We start from the raw sequence: 26,230 nt of genomic DNA, 5'->3' as shown, positions 1-26,230 counted from the left end.
TGGAGTTGAGCCGGACCGACTAGCATCGAGAACCTCAGCATCGATACAGAGTGCTCTCTGCCTGCTGTAAGGGACTCTCAGCACCATTTCCCATCACTAGTGCCGAGAAAGAAAGGTAAGAAGCAGCTGGGTAACAGGGTGTTCCCCAGCTCTAAAAAAGGCAAAGCAAGTGAGACTCCACTGCTCTTCCCCTGAGTCTGGCCATTCCGCTGTCCCCACTTGACAGACAGTACTGTCAACTGCGTCCAATTTGCAGGCTCAGAGTCCAGTTCAGGATCAGCCGTCAGCACCAGAGGGACAGCATGGTACCAGCAAGATAGTGGTGCCGTCCACTCTGGAGGCATTCATTGTGGCCAGAGACTTACTGGTGCTGTCAGTACTGCCATCACCAGCCATCCAAGAGTTGACATCCTCTGTACTGGCAAGTAGAAGGGAGCATGTTGACTTGAACTCCCGTTCAGTACTGCGGCCATCAATACTGTCTAGAGCAAGGATTGCAAATTCAAATCACCATAAAGGCCACGTGAGGACTAGTACATTGGCCCGAGAGTCGCATCACTGACAACTTTTTCATACAAAGATACAAAAGCCCATGCCTCTGCCCCCGGCTCTGCCCCACTCCACCCCTTCCATGAGGCCCCACCCCTCTCTCGCCTCTTCCCACCCCTTCCCTGCGCCCATTCCCGCTCCTCCCCCCTCCCTCCTAAAAAGTCCTAAGCACTGCCAAACAGCTGTTTGGCAGTGGGAAGCACTGGGAGGGAGGCAGAGGAGTGGGGAGGCGGCATGCTCAGAAGAGTGGAGGCGGGGGAGCAGTGGGTGAGAGGAGCTATGGTGGAGTCGTGCATCCAGCCGAGAAATCCATACTCGTATTTTCACACCCTCCCCAAATCCTATATGATGGGGGATCCCAGTGTGGGGGTACCTCTGAGTGCATGGCCCAGTGGGCACTGGCCTATGGAAATGCAGTGGCCATTCTGGAACTTGTGGGGCTCCCCCCACTGCGGTGACAGGCCCCCTCTCTTGATGCTCTTACTCAATGGTTTCTGAGAGAAGGGCTCCTCCATCTCACTGAGCGGCACCCAACACAGACTCCGGCACCAACATTCAGGACCTGCACCTGCGAGATCCATGTGGTGCAGAGGAAGAAGCGGAGGAACCCATGCTAGTGCAGGCCGCCGCCTCCTCCCCAAATGAGATGGTGTCAGGGCCAAGCATGTCAACTCTCCCTCCCCCTCCACCCTGGGTTGCTTCGAACCTATGACTGGAAGTGGAGGTAGTAAGAGTTCTCCCACAGCCTAGTAGACATCTTGGCCACGGTGGCCCTGTCAAAGTTGGCGCTTCCTCTCAGTGAGGCCATTATGGGTCCAATTAAAACCCTTTGGTAAACCCCATCCTCTCTGGTCCCCCACTTTGAAGAGGGCAGAAAAGAAGTACTTTGCCCCTGCCCAAGGTTATGACTACTTGTAACCTCCCCCCAGGGTCCCTGGTGGTGTTGGCAGCCAACAAAAGGGACAGGCAGGGACTGTAAGGAGCAACCCCCAAGGCAAGACTCCCCCTCCCACCCCCCCCCCCCAAAAAAAAACCCCAAACAAAACCTAGACCTTTCCTGTAGAAAAGCTTATTCTACTAGCGGTTTACGGCTTCGCATCTCCAACCATCAGGCATTGCTAGGGAAATGCAACTTTAATGTCTGGGACTCAGTATCAAAATTTAAGGACTTGCTCCCTCAAGAATCTAGGCAGGAGTTCTCTGCTCTGATGGAAGAAGGGAAGACAATAGCCAGGGCTTCCTTCCAAGCTTCCCTGGATGCAGCAGCCAGATCTATGGCCTCTGTAACAGCCATGTGAAAGTGCTCTTGGCTACAGTCCTCTGGCTTACCTGTGGAGGTCCAGCAATCCCTTCAGGGCCTTCTGTTTGAAGGGTCCTCACTCTTCTCAGAACCAACAGATGTGAAGCTCCATGTCCGGAAGGACTCCAGAGCGACCCTGAAGTCCCTGAGTCTCTCTGCCATGGTGCCTTTCGAGGAAATATTTCAGGCCTTAACAGCTCACCCATTTCTCAGCTCTACCACCCTATCTGGATCTGCACAAGAAGCAAAATAGAGGCATTTTAGACCTGTGCTGCCTCAACAGCTGTCTCAAAAAGCTAAAAGTTCCGCATGGTCTCCCTGGCCTCCATCGTTCCCTCCCTGGATCTCAGGGACTGGTACACCATCCTCCATTTGACAGACAGCTATTTTCATTGCTTGATTTTCTGAGGGCACAGAAGTTTTCTCAGATTTGTTGTGAATCAGACCCATGACCAGTTCGCTGTTCTCCCATCTGGCCTGTTGGCAGCCACACAGGTCTTCGTGAAATGCATGGCAGTAGTTGCTGCCTTTGTAAGAAAGCGAGGGGTGCAAATTTACCTGTACCTCGATGACTGGCTGATCAAAGGCCAGTCCAAGGCGCAGGGGAAGAACAATATCCACCTCATTCAGGCAACCTTTCAAACACTGGGTCTATTGATAAAGTATCAGACGTCAAACCTCATCTCGGTACAGAGAATAGAGTTCATCGGAGTGGTGCTCAATTCTACCCAAGCCAGGGCCTTCCTCCCAGAAGCCCACTTCCTGATGATGGCGTCACTGATATTGCGCTCCAAGGCCCACCCTGAGGCAGAAATGTGTGACAGACTTTTAGGTTACATGGCCTCGTGCACGTATGTAGTTCAGCATGCAAGACTGAGCCTCAGACCCCTTCAAGCTCGGCTGGCCTTGATGTACTTGCCGAACTGCCATCATTTGGACTTGGTGCTCTGAGTGCCCACTCTAGTCTTTGCTTCCCTCAACTGCTAGAGGGATCCTTGGTTGGTGGGCTCAGGCATTCCCTTTGCCAGGCCCCAGCCCTCGATATCTCTGGTCTACAGATGCTTCAGAGTTAGGCTGGGGGTCTCATTTAGGGGACCTCAGGACTCAACGTCTGTGGTCCTTGGAAGAGCTCTCTATACATATAAATGTCAGAGAGCCCAGAGTGGCCTGTCTAGCATGTCAGGTGTTCTTTCCCACATTGCAAACGAGGACATGAGGGTACTTACGGACAACACAGCAGCCGCGTTCTACATCAACAGACAGGCAGGGGCTCACTCTTTCCCCTGTCAGGAGACTATTCACTTGTTTTGCATAAAGCACTTGATCCACTGCAAAGGTTCTCAACTTCCAGGAACACAGAACGAGCTGGCAGATTAGCTCAGCGGGTCTTTCTTCACTCACCATGAGTGGTCCCTCTGTCCACACATAGCAAAGGTCATTTTACAGCGGTGGAGGACTCCCCTTGTAAATCTGTTCGCAACCAGGCAGAACAGAAAATGTCATCAGTTTTGTTCTCTGTGCGGCCACAGCCCAGGCTCACTCATGGATACCTTCTTACTCCCTTGGGCAAAGCACCTGTTCTATGCCTTTCCCCCTGTGCACAAAGTCCTGCTGAAGGCCAAGTGGGACATAGCGAGGGTTATTCTTACAGCCCCAGCCTGACCACATCAACACTAGTTCGGTACACTGTTAGACCCATCAGTAGCGACTCTGATGCCGCTCCCTCCCTTCCCAGATCTGATGTCTCCGGGCTATGGTTGAATGCTCCACCCAAATCTCTGTGCCCTCCACCTAACAATATGGAAGCTCCAGGGTTAAACCGATCAGTGTGACATACCTTGCCAAGTGGAAGTGTTTTTTCCATTTGGTCATCACAACAAGGCCTCTCGCCTGCTCAGTTGTCTCTTCAGATGATGCTGGAGTATCTGCTAGACCAGTGGTTCTCAAAGCCAGTCTGCCGCTTGTTCAGGGAAACCCCCTGGCGGGCCGAACCGGTTTGTTTACCTGCTGTGTCCGCAGGTTTGGCCGATCGCAGCTCTCACTGGCCGTGGTTCGCTGCTCCAGGCCAATGGGGGCTGCGGGACAGGTGGCCAGCACATCCCTTGGCCCGCGCCACTTCCCACAGCCCCCATTGGCCTGGAGCAGTGAACCGTGGCCAGTGGGAGCCGCGATTGGCTGAACCGGACATGGCAGGTAAACAAACCGGTCCAGCCCGCCAGGGGATTTCACTGAACAAGTGGCGGACCAGCTTTGAGAACTACTGTGCTAGACCTTGGTGTTTCAGATAAGCAATTTCATCGATTAAATTATATCTCTCAGCGATTTCTGCATTCCACCCTCTGGTGCATGTGCAATTGGTTTTCTCAAACAATGGCCATTCGTTTCTTCAAGGGCTTAGAAAGGCTATGGATGCAGATTCGGGAGCCCATTCCCCTTTGGGACTTAAACTTGGTCTTGTCGAAGTTCACAGGCCCTCCCTTCAAGCCCCTGGCGTCATGCTTCCCACCTGGAAGGTGACTTTTATGGTAGCAATTATCTTGGCCATGAGGGTCTGAGAGATCAGAGCCCTTTCATCAGAACCCCTGTACAAGGTCGTCTTTAAGGACAAGGTATAGTTCTGTCCTCACCCTGGGTTTTTTATGAAGGTAGTTTTGCAGTTTCACAGTAATCAGGCTATTTTCCTGACTGTTTTTTTCCCGAAACCACACGCCAATAAGGAGGAGCAGCGCCTCCACACGTACGATGTTAGGTGTGCCCTAGCATTCTGTATAGAAAGGACAATACCATTCTGTAGATCTACGCAGCTCTTTGTGGCAAGAGCAGGTAGAATGGAAGGCCTTCCCATTTTGGCTCATGGAATTTCATACTCGATCTTGTGCATTCGCTTGTGCTACGAGCAAGTGGGTGTCCCTCCACCAAACATTCTGACTGCCCATTCCACGAGGGCACAATATTCCTCAGCGGCATTCCTGGCCGAGGTGCCAGTCCAGGACATTTACAGAGCAGCAACCTGGTTGTTGGTGCATACCTTTTCTTCCCACTACACCATCAACCAGCAAGCTAGGGATGACGCTGGTTTTGGTCGAGCTGCATTGCGATCTGCACGTCCATGAACTCTGAGCCCACCTCCTATGGTACTACTTGGGAGTCACCTAATGTGGAATGGACACGTGCAAGCGCGCAAAGAAAAAACAGTTACTAATCTTTCTGTAACAGTTGTTGTTCAAGATGTGTTGCACGTGTCTGTTCCACGACCCACCCTCCTACTCCTCTGTCGGAGTTGGCCAGCAAGAAGGAACTGAGAGGATGCGGGGTTGGCCGGACCCCTTATACTGCACCATAAGCCCGCAGCACCAGAGGGCACAAGAGCTGACCAGAGGGGTACGACTGAAGGAAAACATTTCTGGCGACTGTGCATGGGGCGTGCATACACCTAATGTGGAATGGACATGTGCAGCACATCTCAAAGAACAAATGTTCCAGAAAAAACAGTTACTAACCTTTCTGTAACAAGCTATCTCTCTCAATGCTGGTATTCCAATCCTGGAAGTTGTCCCACCAAGTCTCTCTAATGCCAATTAAGTCATAATTTTCTTCATATACCATGACTTCCACTTCATCCTTTTGTGCCGCATGCTCCTTGCATTTGTGTACAGTCATTGGAGATACTTTGCAGACTGCCCTGTTGCTTTTCTTCTTGCCTTTTTAATGCAATTGTGGTTTCTAGTCCCTTCTCAAGAAATCAGAAAATTAGCATAAACAGATGAGGTTCCAAAAACACTTCTTTGTTTCAAGGAAGTGTTTTGTCGTAGCAGTTGTCTCTGCCAAAGGTCTTCATGAACTTCAACCCACCTTTTTGAAGCTTTTCGTAAGATGCACTACAGCCCAGCATTTACAAGGGGACTTTTTCTCCTGATGTTAAAAAGGAGCTGAATATTCCTTAGTAGTGAAATTAGTTGTAAACTGGATTTCTTTTAGCCTTAAAAGCAATGTTGGCGAGGAAGTGCATCTTTAACCAGTGCTTTTCATAACTGATAATAGAATGAGCTGGAGTATACGATTACTATGGCCCATAATTTTTAAAGGTATTTAGGTATTAATTGTCAGTGTCTAAGTGCCTAAATTCCTTTTGAAAATGAGATTTAGGCTCCTATGTCATTTAAATGTTGCAACACCTAAATACATTTAAAAACATGGGTCTGTCTGAGGCTCCAGCCCTTGAAGGCACTCTCTTCAACGAGAGCACATGCAGCTTCCAAAGAGTTCTTTTGCCCAGTGCCATGAACAGAGATCTGTCATGCAGTCTTGTGCTCCATGTGTGTTTTCTGAACACAATTCTTTTGTTTCTTGTGCATGCTTTGGCTGACTGGGTTTTGGTTCTTTCCCCAATCCTGTTCCTCTGCCCTCCATCTTGTTCCTGATGTTGCTTTCCAGTCTGAGTGAATAATCTATGGACTGAAACTTGCTGAAAGAACTGCATTGTTTTGCCTAAAGCTAGTGTTCTCCAAATAGCTTCATGCTTGCTTGCCCTTTCGTGTAAAAAAAAAAAAAAGAGAACTGGAATAGCAGATTTTCTCAGCAGTTGAAATATACTTCCTACCGCTTGTGACCAAGCTCAAAACCCACATTGGAATTTCTGTGTATAATTATCAGGGATCCTAGAAATCAGTTTGCCACGGAAAAATGATGAATTTGCGTTTTTACAGAGAATCTTTCGTTTTTACATTTTTGTGAAAACTATAAACCGTACAGTAGAATCCCGTTTACCCAAGCCTTTATTATCCAGCTCTCCGTATTAACCAAACTGGGGCTGAAGTGCGCTGGTTTCACCAGAGACCCGCCACCCAGAGCTGAAGCTCTCTGGATTATCCAATTTTTTTATTCTGATCGGGTCCTGATCCCAATTAGATTGGATAAATAGGGTTCCTCTGTATCAGTAAAACATATTGAATTTGTATAATATTATGGCTAGAGAAACTAAAATTCAGCCTTTAATCTTAATCACGAAAAAATGTGAATTTTTTTCAGATCTTTTATCAAGAAAAACTAGGATCTCTGATAATTATATCTAAATTAGCTATATGTATTAACATGTATTTTAACATATTTCAACAAAATAGTAAAATTAACTTTTCACATCTCTTAGCTCCAGAGATCTGTACTACCTCATGCTGAGTGTTAATGTATTTCACATTGGCTGTTGGGCTGGGGCAATCCAAAATCCCTGATGCCTGTGTAGTGATTTTCTGTGAATAAATCTATGGTTTATTATTACTGATCCAATGTGATATTATTAAAAAGGTGATATTTTGACTAGGGGAGACGGGGAATTGTTAAGGTGAAATTGTAAAGTGGAGAAGCAAACCAAAGTATTTTTGAAGTTAGTAATATGTTTTTCCCCCCCTTTCTCAGCAGTGATGTAGACATGGAAACAGATCACTACTCCAATGGAGTTGCAGAGACTTCATCCAATGGCTTCCTAAATGGTAGTTCTAAACATGATCACGAAATGGAAGAATGTGACACAGAAATGGGTCTGCAGTGATATTTTACATTTTTAATAAAAAGTGATGGCAACAAGGTTATGTTTTTACTTGCAATGCTTCCCAAATTGAAAATTAGTGACATAACTGAAATCTTAACTTTCCATTTTGCTAGTATTGTACTATATGTAAATCTCATAACTATCTGGCATGATGTTAATCTGACAACAAGCAGGGGAGGGGAATGTTGAATAGATATTTTAAGCCGGCACATAACTTCAGTTGGAAACCATCGTGCTTTTTGTTTAGTTCATTGATGTTAGCAGTTAATTTTTCCCTGAAAACTCAACATTCATTGATAGCAATACAACTAATATCTGTTATTGGACCAACTTTTGTTGGTGAGAGACAAGCTTTCAAAGAGCTCTTCTTCAGGTCTGGGAAACTACAAGATCTGAACAGATTGTTTAGCATAAGTAGTTAACGCATATTTCAAGGGGCCGGTCAAGATGAGGTGGCCTGTTTAACACCTCTCCAGTGGTAGGGAGGAAAGGAAGTAGGGGGCAGGAGGCGGGGGGGGGGAGGGAGAGGTTGTTTAGTGGGTTACAGATTGTTGTAATAAGCCATGCATCTAGTGACTCTGTTCAGTCCATGATTTTTAGTGTCTAGCTCCCAGACTTGTCTTTGAAAGTGTTGTCCAGGTTTCCTTGGAGGATGAGGACTGAGAGAGTGATTGTTTTAAGTGTTCACCCACCGGTGATATGGTTGGTGTCTGTCTTTTATAATTTTGCTTGTGTGAGTTCATTCAAGAGTGTAGTGATTGTCTGTGAGGTTTCACCCACATAGTTGTTACTGAGGCATTTAGTGCACTGGATGAGGTACACCACATGTTTTGATAAGCCTGTGTAGAGACCCATGGGTACAGAAAAGTGTGCTGATAATTGTAGCAGTGGGGATATGTCTGCAGGTTTTGCATTTGTTCTGGTGCTTCTTTGAGTTGGTGTGTCCTGGTGTGTGGGCAGCTTGCATCTGATGAGGTGAGGTTGGGGGTGGTGGTGGTTTGAAGACCAGAAGAGGGGGTTTAGGAAAGATTTCTTTCAGGATGGGATCCCAAAATGGCCAATACCAAGGAACCCAAGGTATTGGGGAGATGTTTTGGGACAATATTCTTTTCCCTGTGGACAGAGAAAGGAAGGGTTGATAAGAGATTGAAATGGTTCTGCTTCCCACCAAACAGAAATTTAATATTTTCCCCATTTGACTTAACTACATTTTAAGGTAGGACTATACTCTATGTAAAAATGGCTGTCTTTCTTACTCATCAGATCTGTTCTGTGTTCATTCATACCTGTTGACTTTAGTGACAGATAAGTTTAACAGCTTCTTTTAGAGCCAGCACAGCTAAGAGGAAGTTATCTAAATTTCAGTTATAGGGCCTATCCGATGTACCTGTGAAACCATGCTGAAGGCATTGAGGGTTACACAGGTGTAAATAGGCCATAATTTGGCCTCACTAAATCTTTCATAATGGTCATGTGTGAGAGAGAGAATCCAGCTTGACAATCAATCCCTGTATTTGCAGGACTGCATGTTGGAAAAAACAGTTTTTTATTTAAAGTGAGACAAATGTATGGATCTTTTTGTAGACTTTCAGAGTACAACAGTTCTTAAAAAGATCTGTGAAACTGCTCCAGTCTCAGAGCATACACTAATGCTGTTCTGCAGCTTCCCTAATAAACTAACATTAGGTCATTGTTTCAGCACAGTACTTCTGTTCCCAGCACTCAACAAGAGTCCTCTGAATTCCCCGAGTCTTACCCTGTGTATTACATTGCTGAAACTGAATAACAAGATCTGGTTTGTGTTCGAAAAACCACTTCTTTACTCTCTTGCAGCCTTTTCCACAGAGGCTTTCTGTGATAGACATGAAACAGCTGCACAGGGCACAGAGTTGCTTTTTTTTTTAATTTAGTTGTTTACAGCCTCTGGAAAATGAAGTCCTAGACTGGGCTCCAGCTAGCAACACACATCGCTGCTTCAAGACTCGTGGGTGTTTCACTTCTGTAAAAGACATGTGGCTTCTTGGACTACCCAGAATACTTTACACCCCACAGTTTGAGACCTATTTTATGATATTTCATTTTTTTGAACTCTTTCCAGTTTCTCTAGTGTTATGTACACGTGTGTGTGAGATTGTAGTAACCAGAGATCTGTTTTGGAGGTGACAGTTCACTTATCTAAGATAATTATGGAAAAAATTACTCTTATAATTTGCTGGATGCTATTAAAAGCTAGACCTTATTATCACAAGCAAGTTACGTACAGACTAGACTATTTTTAAAGAGATAGGGAGGATGTCTTTGTGGCTAAAGCACAAGTCTGAGTTGGAGATCTTAATTCTGTTCCATAGCTGCCTGTGTAATCTTAATAAGTCAGCTAACTTCTCCCTACTGTAGGTTCTTTATCTGTAAAAATAGGGATAACTCATCTCATAACATGTTGAAATTGATTAATGTTCATAAAGTACTTTGAAATCCCTTGGTGGAAAGTATTAGAAGTGGGAAGTACGGTCACCTGTAATTGTTCCAATTTGTAATGCTCAAATAAGATGTGTAAAAACCCTCCAGTTTTTAGCCAGTACCCTTTTGTGATCTGAGATTTAAGTTTAGTTGAGAGTTACGTCTGCTGTGCTATTTTTAGCTTTTTCCCCAAGGGTCCTGTAGATTCCTAATAACTATGAAGTGACAGTGGACTTGCAGACATAAAGTATGTTTCTGGGGTTAGCTCTGTAGCAATGTCTGATCTGTTAACCTCGTTTTGACAGTTGAGAATTTGTAAGGCCGGGTGCTAATGTGAACAGGCAACTAGAATTGTTTGTTCTCCCCTAGTAGACAATAGGCTCATTAGGCTTGGTCTGTGCACAGTGTTGCACCAGTTTAACTAAAAGTGCCTTTAAACCAGTGCAAAATCCTGTTGGATATTCTTGATTTTTGAACCTGCCTTATAGCAGTTCAGCTTGTCATTAAATTTACTCCAATGCCAGATGCATGAGGGTTTTTGGCCATTTTAATTAAATCTGTTTAACTAATGCAATTTCTGTAGGTAGAGGCTTCCGTAATTACTTACAGGTCTCCACAGCTGTGCGCTGTACACCAGGCACATTGTGCCAAGAATCCTGGTCCTGAATTACTTTCTTTCTGAGATCTCACACATCTGCTCCTGATTACATGAATTAATCAGTTGGCAGAAACTTATTAATAGCGTACATTTGTACTGCCATATTGTATTAGTGATGCTGACTTGTCATTCTTGCAGAAGTTGACTCAAGTCAGTTAAGACGTCAGCTCTGTGGAGGTAGCCAGGCGGCCATTGAAAGAATGATCCATTTTGGAAGAGAATTGCAGGCAATGAGTGAACAGCTAAGGAGAGAATGTGGCAAAAACACAACAAATAAGAAAATGCTAAAGGTATGGCTATATTTTACGTTAGTAATTTTGGTGACTGCACTTCCAAGTGGAATTTTGCAATATCTGCTGCCTTAACCAAAGCTAGTTTTTTGCCTTTTTTTTTTTTTTCATGAAAATGAGAAGAGCTATTGCAATATTTTTCTATTCTGAGGAGCATGGCTTCCCATCTTGTGTACAGCAGTTTTATGGTCTGAACATATAAGGTGAACATTACTCTGGCAATAAGAGAAGTAACCACTGTTAAAAATTCTTTTTTTAAAATTCCTAGATTTAAAAATACAAGGCACGCAGTCTCCTCCCCACATACAACAAATCATATAGTCGCCTCCCAATAAATCTAGAACGTGGACTACGTAGGTGCCATTTCGAGTTCCGGTCAGATAAACATTGGACCCAGTCAAGCAGCAGAACATGGGGTGCTATATCAAGGGAGAATACATATGCCTGAAATGTGATGTAATGGTTGCTCTCTCTGGATGGGTGGGAAGTGCAGAGAAAATTTTTGTCAGTTATTTTCCTTATAATTTCTCCAGCTGCTTTTTATAGTTATGCAAGACTGTGGTGGAAAGTAATTCCCATATAAAAACCATATTGAGTTTTGCTAGCTGAAACAAGAACTCTGTTATACTGTTTTTAAATCTTTCTTTTGCTCTCCTTGTCACCAAATACTTTTAATCTAAGTCACCTTTTCACATGTTGAAAATAACTTTTTTAGGTTTTTCTAATATTATGAAGTTGCAGGTTGCTGTGCTAAATGGCATGAGCTCAGTTTTCTTAACTCTAGTATTGTGCACATGCTCTAATCATACAGTAGCCCTGTATGCTGATTTATTAACAAAGTGCATTTGCAGCCTCTCGTATGGCAGACAGCTAAATTTTAGTTCTAGATTAGGAGGAGGAAAATAGCTTTTATGTCTGTACTAACCTGATATAGCTGTGTAAGTTTTAGATAGAAAACAAAACTGAACACTAATTTTCCCACAGGATGCATTCAGTTTACTTGCATATTCGGATCCTTGGAGCAGTCCAGTTGGAAACCAGCTTGATCCAATACAGAGAGAACCGGTGTGCTCTGTTCTTAATAGTGCAATACTAGGTAATTCTTTATGCTTTTTGCTTCATGGCATGTTTATTCAGGTAAGTGGTGCTGTAAGCACAAATGACATTTGCATTCCCTAGACTCTTGCAAAGGGCTGTGTATTCTGCGATATGTATAGTTGAATAACCACTGTACCTGTATTAATGGGAGTACCTGAAATAAACTGATACAAAATCCATAAACCAGAGTTTTGAGTGTCCATGGCACAATGGACAATCAAAAAACCCCCCAATACTGAACAGATTATATCAAATTAGTGACTTACTGACAGTGCACTGCAGAAGAGAAACACCAGAATAAAATTCCGTGATGTTGCTTTTGCAGTAATTTATCATAAAACCCTGGTATTGGGGGTCAAAGTCCTCACTCACAGTATAAGTGCCACAACTATATTGCTTTGCTTCTCTCGGAGCCGAGCGAGAGTACCAGAGTACATCTGCCTTTCACCATTAAAGTCAGCAGTTTTTCAAATGACTACAGTAGTCGTTGATTGCGATGCAGTTATTTCATGTATAGGTAATGCCGCAGTATGAGAAACTGTTCTGTGATAACTTGGTAAATAATGACTTACAGGCAACTACAGTTCATCATACAGCAAGACTTATCTTTTGAGAAATATCAAAAACCTCATGCACAAAGGAAATTCAACAGGTTAACGATTTCAAACCATTAGTAATGTTATGAACTGTCCATGTTGTATTATACATACAAACCTGCCTAAATTACAGATTCAAAGTTTGTTACTGTATAGTTGAAAGGCTTACAACGTGTGAAACTGGGTCGATCTTTGGTGTTCCAGTATGCCAACTCCATTTCTAGTACTGTGTCCTAGAAAGTGATTTGCCTTCTAAATTTTTAAAGATCTATTACACAGCTGCATTGTTGAATCTTTTCAGAGACCCACAATCTGCCAAAGCAGCCACCGCTCGCCCTAGCAATGGGACAGGCTTCACAGTGTCTAGGATTGATGGCGCGTTCGGGAATTGGATCATGTGCATTTGCCACAGTGGAAGACTATCTACACTAGCTATGCATTTGAAGATTTCAAGTATGTATTGTGGCATATTCAACATGGAGGTATATCAGCTCTGCTGACTGGAATTTGGATCTTTTAATTATGTACTAAGGACAGGTCTGTCGCTTTATGTTGCTTCCTAGTTTACAGCATGATGCAAATGATTTTCTAACTTAGTGTTAGGAGAAATTTTCCATCTTTAACCTCTTAGACAACTAAGAGTTAAAAGTATCACTGATGATGTCAGACATCCAAATTGACCATTACAAATTCTTTAAATGATTGTTCAAAACAAACCAAAAATCCTACCACCTTGAGGTGGGGCAGAAGAATAGAAAATGTTGTGGATGTGTTAGCATGTGGGTGATGTAAAGTTCAAGCAGGATGACTTACCAACCTCCACCCTCATTATTATTACATAGTTCAATCAGTGTAACTTGCAAAATGCATAAACACCTGACAGTTTGGATATATAGTGTTGATGGGAAGAAATATTTTTAATGTGTACTGTAAAACTTGAAATACTCAGGAGCTGAGTGAATATGTTTGTTGCTACTTACAATCCCTACCTGTTGATCTTAGTAGTTTGTTTTAACATGGTCTTTTCAACTTTCTTTGTTTAACTACAGACAACTTCTGTTATAGACTCACCAGTTTAACTGTTGTATAATAACAGTATTACATGTCACAGTGTGGTTACGACCTCTATTTATATAAAAACCAAATATTAGTCAATTTACAGTCTTAATTTAATCTTTGTACACCTTGCATTTTTAAAAGTGCTTAAATGAGTACTATTGCAATAAAATGTAGTGATATCATAATTAACCAGCCATTAAAAACTTATTCTACAGATATTAATAGCTTTGGATTTGTATGCTACACTGATTCTACTTTGTGTTCTAGCTTTTGAAACTAATGTGAATTGAGCACTTCAATTATGTACAGGGCAAAAGCAGCAAATGGTTGTAGAAAGTTAAAATAGCTTAAAACTGCTTTCTCATGAGCAAAATACTACTTGCTTCAAGAAACTTGGGGAAGAGTCCAGCTTTCCCAGTCTTTGGCTAGTGGACTGAAGTTTCAACTGAATGCACCAACAATTTGTGAAGAGCTATGAGGGAGCCACCAAGCAAATGCTTTCAACCTCCTGCTCATCTTAAAATAAGCTTTAATTTAATCAAACCCAAAAGCACTGACACTGGATTTCAGAAAAGGGAATTCAGACTCTGGATTTTATTTTCTGTAGTACTTATATTAGTCAGCAAGAAAGCTACTGCATCTCAGAAGGCACACATCAAAAAGCAAGAAGTGTGATTAAAGGGCAAGGTCCAGCCCCCTGTTGCAACAGAAACAAACTACTGCAGGTAAGGTAGATTACTCAACAGGAATTTGAAGAGTGAATACTCAACTTGAAAGCAGCTCCACAAGAAGCCTCTAAAGGAATGCAGTGAGTCAACTGAAGACCAATACCACTGACGACATCCTAGGGGCCACTGAGCACTCTGTTACCTGAAAATAGTCAGCAAGTTGACAATCCCATTGCAGAACAATAAATTTCTGAAGGCAGGAACTGGTAGGGCTGCTAATTGTGCAGTCTTATTAAAATCAGGTACTATACCAGCAAATGGGAGGCAGCTAATTCAACCAAATTTACACCTAGAATATATCGTAGGAACCCATTAGTGTAGCTTCTGTTTACACAATTCTAGTAGATAAGGCAGGAATATTGCCATGGATTAGCAACTTCCTGAGGGGGAGAACAGATCAACTTTCAAGGTTAAAGTACCAGGGCATATAGTTTGCTCCTAACCCTGGTGGTGGAGGAATATTGGATTTGTGAAAAGTTGAGGGTTGAAAATCTAGCCTTTTTTTTCTATAGAAGTGCTCTGTATCAGAAAGTAAACATTAAACTTGAGCTCACAACTGTGTTGCTGCCGTTTTATAAAGATTGGCTTCATCACAGTACAGACCGCTTGCTTCAAATTCCCCATATGAAAATCCTGCAGCTGATAGCTGGTTTTAAACTGACCTTTTCACCTTGTCTGTGCTCTTATGGCCTTTTGCTAGCCATAGTTCAGCTTAAATGACATGAGTTGAGAAATAGGGGAAATCTGTGGTGGGTACTGTACAGAAGCAATTCTTGCCTTGTAATGTGCTTTTTGTATTATCAAAAGTCCAGGTGGGTAATGTGCAATAATGACAAACTGCCTAAGCTGAAGGTTCCTGAAGGCAGAACTCAAGCATTGTGTAGTGGTACCATCAGAGCTGATTCAAATGCCCTACCCTGGGACCTCAGGTACCATTCCATTGATTGCAGCTTGGCTAGGGAAGACTCCCTTCAGAATAGCAGGTGCCCTTGCCAAGGGCACAAGTTGCTGATCACAAGAGCCTTCTAGATGGTAGGGAAGCAGAGCAAGGCTCTGCTTCCAGAAAACATCATCCAGCAGGTGAACACAACACTCTTACACAGAAGATATACTTAAAATAGGTTTTATTAATTATGGTATAATGTACAAGTTATTTTGATAACTTAGGTTGCAGAGAGTCAGTTGGATATTGATTTTAAAAAAAACCCTATCCATTGACTGCTTTCTTGCAGATATCACAGCAGTGGTGGGTTTAAGAGAAGGTGGCTCCTGGCCATATTTTAAAAGTTAATGCGTGAAACACAGGAGCTTTACAGACAGACCTCAAAGATAGACACTAAGGAAAATGCTGGCTTTATCTTAATTTTTTGTTTTTTTTTTTCTTTGTAGACATCCAGTGTTTTTTAAACTGCTTAGCTTTCTGTTTTTCCTCTGACCCTAAAAGCAAAGAAAATGTAGTATTAGGCTGCAGATTCTGGGGTATGTCCAGGGAGCTTTCATTTGGAAAGTTTTAATAGACTACATAGCACTCAGTGTGTGCTTCATCCAGTTTATTCTGCAATGCTATAAAAGGGGCTCCATGTTACAGCAAGAGGAGCAATTTGGTAGTATAGAAAACCATCTGCCTCAGCGTTTCACTTGACTCCACTGTGCCATTTCAAGAATGTCATAAAATCCTGGTGCAAAGAACAATAGGAGCAGAGATACTTTTGCCTTTTGTAACTTCTGAGTCTAAAAAAAGAGCTGACTTTCTTCCATTTTGAAGCCCACAGGTGAGTACTGTATTTCACACACAAAACACCTTCAATGTCTGTTGCTTTCTTTGACGTTAGTGTGTACCGTTTTATACACATTAGCTAATCCTCTTCTTCCCCCACAATACTAAATCCTACTAGTTTATTCCCCCTTTAAAGGGCTGAAAAATATTAAGACTTTCACACTTAATGCCCACCTACACCAAAAAAGACAAGTTGAGGGCCTCAACATCCCAACCCTAAGAACTCAATACCATGTTGATAAGCAAACTCCATCCTGTGATATACTGAACATTCACAAATCAAGAAAACATGCTTTGACCAGCAGTTTGAAAGGAATAGATTTTATATTCATTATTTTTAGGCTGTGTGTATGAACGCAAGCGCTAGCTTTACATTAATACTGAAGCCATTTTGTTTAAGTGGCAGATTCTACCAAACACTCGTGTATATGTTTAAGCACCATTCTTAGGACTACAGTTATAAGCCTGTTTGCAGGTTCAGGGCTCTAGTTTTCAAAATGTTGACTTTTGCCTATAGTAAAACAATATCAGGTGCATTTAAATTGCTCCACCTACTGTTGTCTTAAACCTAATCATCATCATGTTGCATGGAGTTTAGCCTTCCCTTCAACAAAAGGCTCTTAGGCACAATATTACAGTAGTTATTTACTTCAGATTTATAAATATTAAACTACACTGTTCCAGATTGTGTACTGTTAACCAAACCCTTTTGTGGCTAATTTTTGTCCTTGCTTTAGCTGACAATTTTATCATACTCAAGTATTTTTGCACATTTTAAATACAAACAAAGCATTTTGGGTTCACTACACTTACCCCAATATTTGTTCACAAACTGAACTGCAGCTTTTTTAAGTGGACTCTTCTTGTTCACAAAAGAAAAGAACTGGTTTGCTGAAATAAATGAAAGGAAAAGTTAGTCACAGAGGCAGATGATCAAAAAGATACAGAATTACACCTGGAAGAGTTACTTTACCAGTTGTTCGGTTGGTGCCTGGTCCATATAGATGACTCTGTATAAAGTCTTTGGCCATTTTTTGGTGCTGGCTGGTTAGATCTTGGTCTTTTAAGCACACGGCCATATAGTTTCCTTTGAATCTAGTTAAGTTAAAAAATAAAGTCACTTGTTTAAAACCCCCAAACAGTATATGTTCTGGCCAACATCTTGCTACAAGATATGCTTTTACTGGCTTCTAATTCCTAAGCCATGTTCCACTCATGTAATATTTTTCAACTTCATTAGAACAAAAATGTTTTGGTGAAATACAAAAGTATTTCTATATTATGGAGAACTCATACCAGCAAGTCTCATATACACATCTTTCCCCAGAGTTCAACAGCACCAAAAATGATGTCTCTGCATTTAAAGTTGTGGGAGCATAAAAGTTTTCCTGCCAAAAGCCAGTGCCAACTATTCTCTAGACTCATGTCACCAGTTGGACGCTTAGACCATGTTTGAATAATTTTGATATTTTTTCTGTGGGATCCTTCTCTTTTCTCTCCCTTCTGTGGGATCCAAAGGCTTTATCCCACCACTTCCAGCAAGGGGATTTCACTGCCCATGAGGCATCATTTTAGTCCCTCACTACTGTTGCACAGCATGATAGCCAAGTCATATGCATAGTGCAGGAACCTTAACCCTTTTCTATATTTGCAGATGAGATCTCCCTGCAGCACTCAGAATGACTAGGGGAATCCATGCACAAATGCAGACTTTCTGGGCATAGTTTTCCCTGTAGGCAGAGGAGGAATTATCGGTGTCCTGAAGCTCCTGGCAAAAGGGAGAAGAAAACTCACAGGATTGTTGAGAGACACTCAGTCCAAACAGCAATTTTTAGCAAGTTTATCTTTGCTGTCTATTACCAAAAGGCACACATTTCCCTCCACAGCATCAGCCAGAGGGCCTTTCTCGCTATTCCATAGCCTCTGCTGCTCCTGGCTGTTGGCAGAGCATGCTGCCTTTAAGCACAGACCAACTGCAACACATTCATAGTGTAGTTTCATTGTAAAACCTACTTGGCCACATATTACTTCAAAAATAGCACAAGTGTGGGAGGTGCTAAAATGCATTCTTCTCAGGAGACCACTTGACTTGTATCAAAAGGATGTCACAGGGAGGAATGATATGGGGTGCATGAAAGTGTTGGGATCCCAAAGCCCCCACATTAATAAGACAAGAAAAAGCATTCCTCTCCTTATCATTGAAAAAGCATTGTACTGCAGGAAAGACGTATCCCACATTTTTCACTCACACAGCATGGCCGGGGTAGAAGTTTGATCTCAAAATAGAGTGAGTTACGATTTTGACCACAGTAACACTTTAACTGAACTGGAGCTACTTATCATACCTAACAACCCGTTTGTTTCCTCTGTTGTCCTGTCCCGTGTTACGTTCTTCATTCTTATTTTCAGACTCATTTCGATTTTCACCTAAAATAGATGCAAGACAGTCAAACAATTTCTACACACTAATGTCAATCCCCAGATAGTAAGTGAAACTGATCATAGGTAGGCCTTTGGAAAAAACAATTCACAGGTCTTTGATTGAACCAAACATTTCCAGTAGCAGCAGCTCATATGGTAAGAGGTGCTGCTGTCAGTACTCTGCCTGAACGGCCTTGTTGAGGACAAAACAGGCTTTGGAGGACACACCTTTACATGTGATTTCAGAGCTTAATTACTACCTTCCTGAACAATACGGGGGTGGGGGGTGCAAAGAGGAATCATTGCTGTGGCTGGGTCACAGGAAAGGATGAGAGGCAAGAATCAATGCTATTTAGCAAGAGACAAAACATGACTGGATCAGTATTTAGCACTTCAAGTTTTCCAATAGTGAAAGTGAGCAATAAAGCTGTAGAGATGAAACAGCCTGTAATGTAGCACAATGGCTGTGCATAGCCCAAGGAGTCCTAAAATACAGTCCAAGGTTGGCTTCACTCCCTGTATCTTAGAGAATTAAGCACCACTCATGAAGACTGATTTCTCAAGAAACCTAGAGTTCAACTCCATTATTGTTTCTAAAGCATTATGAAGATATAAAATTGGGGGTAATGTTTACATAGCTCACAGGAGGTTGTGAAATTATATTTGTAAAACAATTGAGATCTGCAGATGAAAGGGACTACAGCACTACACATTTGTGTCTTTGTGAGTGCCCTGGATTTTGGTTTTGATGAGGGGAGAGGTTTCTCCTCTGTTTCTACAGTGCCATGAGAATACGGAACATATATGGCCCTGCTCCAAGAATCAAGGAAGATAACAAGTGCATTAGTAAAGGCTGTTTTATGGTTGTGGTCATTTCTGAGAATTACAAAGATGCAAATACAAATGAATGCCTTCCAGTGTTGGGTCACCCAGAAAAACCTGGTTGTTTTCCACCGATCCCTCTTCTTTATTTAGGCTGTCCAACTCTCCAAGCTGTTCTGTCTATGCTAAAAGTTTCTTCAAACACTGAGTATTTTAAATCAAGCACTTGCACAGCAGGCCTCTCAAAACAGAGGACATGGAACTAGGGCCAACACTGATAACTCCAGAAGAAAGGAGAGTCAGAGAGGAAGTTAGAATTGCTAGGCTGCAGCAATCAGTAATTGTTAAATTCAGGTTTCACTATCACAAGGGATTGCAGCGCCACAGAACAATCTTACTGCAGCTATTTCTAACACAGAATGGACCTCATATCTGGGACATCATAAAAAGAAATTAACATAAGTTTATATCTTACCTTGTTTGGTTGTGTCAGACAGGTTATTGTTGCTTAGGAGGGAATGAGAAAGTTTGTTTAGAAACGTTACTCTTCACATTTAGGAAAGAGCCCATCAATCTGTGGTTATTCACAGTTATGTATTTTAACTCCTTACAATATTTACAAAGTCCTAAATAGAATAAAGACTTTCAAATAATTATTTTTGTATATGATCTTGAGCCTTAAAGATTAGATGGGGATTTGAACAACCTAGGTAACCCTACTAGAACTTTGTCTTTAAGTTTCAGTACACTGTTGAATGTTCAAAAATACCTTAAATAGTAAGCTTCAATAGCACATGTACAATCCTATTAATGCCATAAACCATCCTCTTGCAACCACACAATTCATTATTAAAGACACACAGAGGGAGAAAATCTAAGCAACGTGACGTTTTTACTTAGCTAATTTTCTGATTGTAACCATATCTGGAAAGATATAATGTGAGTATAATTAGAAAAGCGAGTCTGAAGAAACCTCTAATTCTTAGATCCGCAGAGACAATACAGTTATAGGAGAGAGAAATGCATTCTGTTCTTGCCCACCCATCATCAAAGTTCCAACCACTGATTCTTTATTACTGCTGATCTTTTTTTGCAAGCCAGAAAATACAGCTAAGTCCTAATAAAATTAGGGCACTGTTTTGTGCACTAGGGCACTACTTATACTTACTTAATCTGTGCTCCTGAAGTTAACTCCTCTAGAACATTTTCAGGAAGTAATTTTCTTTTCTAAAGAAAATTAAGGAAATGCTTTAATGGCTACAACTCTTCGTTTATGTGATGTTCCTTTTCAAGACAGTATTTGATGACAGCAAAGCTGTTCTACATATTTTTGAACTTGTCAAAATACCAATGTCAACAAATATTCAAAAATTTGGTTAACTTCAACTCTTGGTGAAAAATCACTTGTAAACTGGGGGGGGGGGGCAGGGAGGGAGGTGGGCTATTCTTACAAGCTCCACCAGCAAATTCAGTCCTGTCTACTCTACTACAAAGAGTACAAAAGAGTAAGTAGATTATGCAGATGTTCAAAATACGTTCATGTGGGTCTCTGGGCTCGGCTACTGGTAAGTAGGTTTGAATAGACCCATGGGTTCTAATCAGTTCCTAGAGCTCCGGGGGCTTAGCTCCTTCTTGACTGAAGAAATAAATAAGTGGTGATAGATGGTAGCTACCCAGCCCACCCAGCTGTCAAGTTCAGACAGCCACAGATTTTATATATCTTGGTACAGTAGAGTCCACTTATTAGCAACCCCTCAGCTGCCAGCAAAAAGTTGCCATTATCTGGCAGTTGCCGATAAGGGAAGCAGTGCTAGAATGTGCTTTCCCTGACTGCCCTCTGCAAACCTGCCTGCAGGCAAGGCAGCAGTGGGGAGGGGTGCTGCTACCCAAATGGAGTGGGGGCACTGGAGGTCCATGGAGCTACACAATACCGTTTCCCCCTGCACCCCCCAGGGGTCAGTGCTCAGCGTGCTTGTTTTCCTTGGATTCAGGCCCCCAGGAGGGCGGAACCTGGAGAACGCAGGGAGAGGTACTGTGCAGCTTTGGCATCTGGGCTACAGCCCCCATCCCTGCTACTGCCCTCGCCACAGCCTCCCAGCCTGCAGGCCCTTATCGCCTGTGCACTCCCCTGTGCGTAGGCCGGTTTGCGGGGCTGCAGCAAGGAAAGGCAAGTCCCAGTGCTTCCTTGCCTTACTGTAGTCTCCCAAACCTGCCTGTGGTGGGCTCTCAGGGCTTCCTTCCCTGCTTGCAGCCAGGGCCTTGCTTTTCACGAAGTGGCATGTGGCTGCCAACAGCCAAATCCCATTCACACTACAGTGGATGGGGCGGGATTCATTCCTGCAGAGTGGTGATATTAACCAGAATTGTTAATACCCTGGCCGCACTGAGTGGACTTTGCAGTAAAGGCTCCTCCACTCCCACACTGTCATGAGAGACACTGTCCTTGGGCAGGGGGCTCATCATCCAGGCTCATGGCAAACAAGGATGCCTCTTGGCCTGTAGGCTACATCTCTCTTGCAGCAGCCTGACACCCTCAGTGAGCAGGGCCTGCGATCACAAAGGACAAGGCAACCTGGCCTGGCCGAAGCAGGCCCTCTTTACCTTCTGCTCTTTGAAGAGCTCCTCTCGCTGCCGCCGCTTCTCCTTCAGCAGCTCCCTGTCCCTGTGTGGAGGAGAGAACATGCAGGTCAGCGCTGGTACAATGTTACAAACTACTACCATCACAATTTACTGCCTCTGCCTTTCTGCATCTTTGGGTCCGGAGGCAGCAAATTGCGACACATGCAGATATGCTTTCCACAATCTGCTATCTCTACCTTCCCCCATCCTCTGGTGCAAGGGAAGCAAATTACGATTCACTGTTTTGATAGTTCCATCACTATTTGCTACCATTGTGAAATCTCCATTTTAAAATTTGGGCACAAATAAAACAAGATATTTTTCTAGTTTGGAGAAGCGTTCTACAGAGTTAAACCAAAGGCAAAACCCCAAATGAAGATGGTGTTATTTCTTTATTAGTCTCCTTCCATCGTAGTTAGGTAATATAGTTTTTATAGTAAACAAACATTTAATGTACACAAATTAGTTGAAGGCATAGTAAAATAGTATTTTAAATACTAAACAATAAATTGTCAACAAAAGCTATTAGGCAGCAGATCTACTGTTGTTCCATATACAGAAACAAACACACACACACAGTCACCCTTACACACAAATTTGTACTACTCTACTTTGGCACAAACATATGAGCCCATTACCCCCAATCTTATTTCAGGGAAAGATTCTCAGGCCTTTGCCTCACTGCTAAAATTGAAGTTGCTTGTCCTCACTGTGTTTTTAGCTTAGAACAACACCCACGCCTTAGTTACTCCACGTCAAACAAAATGGAAAAGGGCTGGATTCACAAAGGGACTTATGCACTGCATTTAGGGATGTAAAATGTTAACCGACCTTAACTGTTAATACCTGGCCAGCCACTCACACCCCAGCCCCCGGCTGCCCACACTGGGCCAGACCCCCACAAATATGGTCTAGATGAAATTACTATAAGGTGGGTGCACAAGTGGTTGAAAGAGTAGTCATAAATGGTTCACTATCAAACTGGGAGGACACATCTAGTGGGGTCCCACAGAAGTGAGTCGTCAGTTTGCAACTATTCAATATTTTCATTAATGAGAGGGGAGCGTATGCTTACATAATTTGCAGATGACACCAAGCTGGGAAGGGTTGCAAGCATTTTGGAGGACAGAATTAGAATTCAAAATAACCTTGACAAATTGGAGAACTGGTCTGAATTCATAATGCAAGAAAGGTGTAAACACAACATATGCTGTGTTTGTAAGTTAAATTTTCCTGCAAGCACATTAACAATAAAAAAAAGATTCTATCACATGTGGTTAGCAAACAGGTAGAAGCTGAAATCAAAGAGGAATCTTTACAGTTAAAGCAGCTAAAACATGGATTAATTATAATAGGATAAAAGTGCCACCACTTTATATGCATTGCTTTTAGAGGGGATCACTGTACAGCTAGGCCAACATCCTCTGTGTGCCCAGCAGAATCTCCCATGATGCTACTGGGCTTCATTCTCCTGCTCTTGAAAGATGTTCTGACCAGTGCAGAAAAGAAAGGAGGAGAGATCACCTTAAATCAGAGGTTCTCAAACTGTGGTCTGCGAACAAGCTCCATTCAGGTGGTCCGCGGATAGTTCCCTCTAAGAGGTGCGCCTGGGTAGCCGCACACAAGAGAGTGAAAGGGCAGCAAGGCTCCACTAATTAGGTGCCTGGACCCTGGAGAAGATGCACATATGAGGTGGTGGCAGCCTTGGAGGGAATAGGGAGTAGATGGGAGGGGGCACTGGCGTGAGAAAAGGGGGTGAGAGGATTTTGGGATGTGCAGGGCTGAGGCAGCCAGAGAAAGAAGCGACTTTCCCCAGCTCCAGGACTGCGGCTGCCAGAGAGAGACAGCCCTCCTTCCCATCCCCAGTTCGGGGGCTGCTGTGGCGGGGGAGAGAGGGCACATCCATTGCATTAGAAAAGTAAGACTGCTAATATTAAAATAGGAATTGTGCTTTTATTTGTAGAACAAAAAAACAATTATTATTTGGATAAAAGTGCTATATAAACCCCCCCCCACCCCCCAAGTGCTTTACAATAGTTAGCAAATTTTTGGAAAGATCATTAAGTGGTCCGCTGAGACCCTCAGCCATTTTCAAGTGGTCCACGAAAAAAAGAGGTTTGAGAACCACTGCCTTAAAATTTTAACCTGAAACCATTTATTGAAATTTTTTTCAGGCCAAAATCGATACCTGTGAAACGTTGCGAAGGCTTCCCTACACAGGGCAAGTCAGAAAGTTGAGTGCTTCCCTACTTCACTCCTCTTTAGATTTAAGAGCAACCAACCTGGGGCTACACCTGGACCGCGCAAAATGGCACAAGTGTTCAACAGGTGAAAGGCCCCATGACTAACGGTGCCCTGCGGGAGGGCTCCGGCCTGGCTGCCGCTGGCAAAGCGAAGGCCACTTGGGCTGCGGAGCGAAAGGCTCCCGGCCGGGGTCCAAGGCGCCGTGACGGACGCGCACGAACGTCCCACCAGCCAGGCAACCGCGCGCCCACGGGAAGTTGCCGGCGGCCGCTGCAGCTCGAGGGCCCCGGGCGGCGACAGCGGCCGCAGCAGCAGCGCGTGGCGGGGCACGCTCGGGTCGCACGCGCCTGCTCCGGCCCCCACGTTCCGACGGGCCGCGGTTCCTCGCCCCGCCCCCTGCCCGCAGCGGCGCGTTGCGGGTGGGGGGAGGGGAGGGGAGGGGAGGGTCTGGCCTCAGCGGGGCGATTGCGGCCAGGCCGGGCTGTTACCTCCGCGCTGTGTCCCCGGCGCGCCTCCGCTCGGTCTCCGCCGCGGCTCTCGCCCGCTCGAAGGTCACCTCCTCGGGCGCCTCCTCGTCCTCCTCGGAGGTGGTGGCGGCGGCGCCCGCGGGCGGCTCCGGAGCGGCAGCTTCTTTCTCCAGCATCGCGCGCCGCCCCCGCGTCATCGCCATAGCGGGCCCCCCCCCTTTTCACCTCTGACCCGGAAGCAGTCGCGGGGCCGCCACCGTCGGGCTTGACCTACAGCTCCCAGCCTGCCCCGCGGCCGGCTCAGCCTAGGACCGCCCAGGCGCCGCGCTCGCGCTCTGTAATTGCTGGCGGGCGCCCTGAGCCCCTGGAGCGAGCGGAGCGCGCGGCGAAACGCAGCCCGAGAGCCGCTGCCTCATTCGGCGCTGCCCCACCTGCCCCGCGCTGCGCTCCCGGCAACCCGCGCGACACTGTGCCCCGGCCCCTCCCCCATCCCGACCGGCTCCCAGCGCCCAGGCAGGCTGCAGTAGCGCTGCGCAAGGAGCGTTTCAGAGTAACAGCCCCGTGTCAGTCTGTATCCGCAAAAAGAAAAGGAGGACTTGGGGCACCTTAGAGACTAAGCAATTTATTAGAGCATGAGGTTTCGTGAGCTACAGCTCACGTCATCGGATGCATACTGTGGAAAGTGTAGAAGATCTTTTTATACACACAGAGACTATGAACCAATACCTCCTCCCACCCCACTGTCCTGCTGGTAATAGCTTATCTAAAGTGATCATCAAGTTGGGCCATTTCCAGCACAAATACAGGTTTTCTCACACACCCCCCCCTTTTTTTTTAAAAAACACACACACACAAACTCACTCTCCTGCTGGTAATAGCTTATCCAAAGCGACCACTCTCCCTACAATGTGCATGATAATCAAGGTGGGTCATTCCTTGCTTACAGACAGCCCCCCCAACCTGAAGTAAATACTCACCAGCAACCACACACCACACAACAGAACCACTAACCCAGGAACTTATCCTTGCAACAAAGCCCGTTGCCAACTGTGCCCACATATCTATTCAGGGGACACCATCATAGGGCCTAATCACATCAGCCACAGTATCAGAGGCTCGATCACCTGCACATCCACCAATGTGATATATGCCATCATGTGCCAGCAATGCCCCTCTGCCATGTACATTGGTCAAACTGGACAGTCTCTACGTAAAAGAATAAATGGACACAAATCAGATGTCAAGAATTATAACATTCATAAACCAGTCGGAGAACACTTCAATCTCTCTGGTCACGCAATCACAGACATGAAGGTCGCTATCTTAAAACAAAAAAACTTCAAATCCAGACTCCAGCGAGAAACTGCTGAATTGGAATTCATTTGCAAATGGATACTATTAATTTAGGCTTAAATAGAGACTGGGAGTGGCTAAGTCATTATGCAAGGTAACCTATTTCCCCTTGTTCCCCCCCCCCCCCCCCGACATTCTGGTTAAACTTGGATTTATGCTGGAAATGGCCCACCTTGATTATCATGCACATTGTAAGGGGAGTGGTCAGTTTGGATGAGCTATTGCCAGCAGGCGAGTGAGTTTGTGT

General features: G+C 44.1%; 2 protein-coding genes across 3 annotated transcripts in view; one reads left to right on the top strand and one right to left on the bottom strand.

Moving 5' to 3' along the window:
• RANBP9 (RAN binding protein 9) overlaps positions 1-13,719 on the top strand; it is a 71,181-nt gene extending 57,462 nt beyond the window's left edge. Inside the window, exons 11-14 of one of the 2 annotated variants that reach the window (XM_084619220.1) lie at positions 7,262-7,383; positions 10,648-10,799; positions 11,784-11,895; positions 12,795-13,719. In XM_084619220.1, coding sequence (XP_084475346.1) covers positions 7,262-7,383; positions 10,648-10,799; positions 11,784-11,895; positions 12,795-12,925 — 517 coding nt within the window. In that variant the 3' untranslated portion in view covers positions 12,926-13,719. The remainder of the gene's footprint in view (positions 1-7,261; positions 7,384-10,647; positions 10,800-11,783; positions 11,896-12,794) is intronic. The other variant, XM_084619221.1, reaches the window with a different exon arrangement.
• A 1,668-nt stretch (positions 13,720-15,387) lies between these two features.
• NOL7 (nucleolar protein 7) lies at positions 15,388-24,877 on the bottom strand. The gene is made up of 8 exons (XM_084621320.1): positions 24,652-24,877; positions 21,902-21,962; positions 20,469-20,527; positions 19,776-19,807; positions 18,403-18,484; positions 17,031-17,152; positions 16,871-16,948; positions 15,388-15,717 (listed from the first exon to the last, which is right to left on the bottom strand). The coding sequence occupies exons 1-8, from the start codon at positions 24,831-24,833 to the stop codon at positions 15,635-15,637; spliced, it is 699 nt and encodes a 232-aa protein (XP_084477446.1). The 5' UTR covers positions 24,834-24,877; the 3' UTR covers positions 15,388-15,634.
• Between the last annotated feature and the right edge of the window lie 1,353 nt (positions 24,878-26,230).

This window comes from Lepidochelys olivacea (assembly GCF_965140295.1).
Source record: "Lepidochelys olivacea isolate rLepOli2 genome assembly, chromosome: 2".
Classification (NCBI taxonomy): domain Eukaryota; kingdom Metazoa; phylum Chordata; order Testudines; family Cheloniidae; genus Lepidochelys; species Lepidochelys olivacea.
Note: the sequence above shows the minus strand (reverse complement) of the source record. Positions and strands in the feature narration are given on the sequence as shown.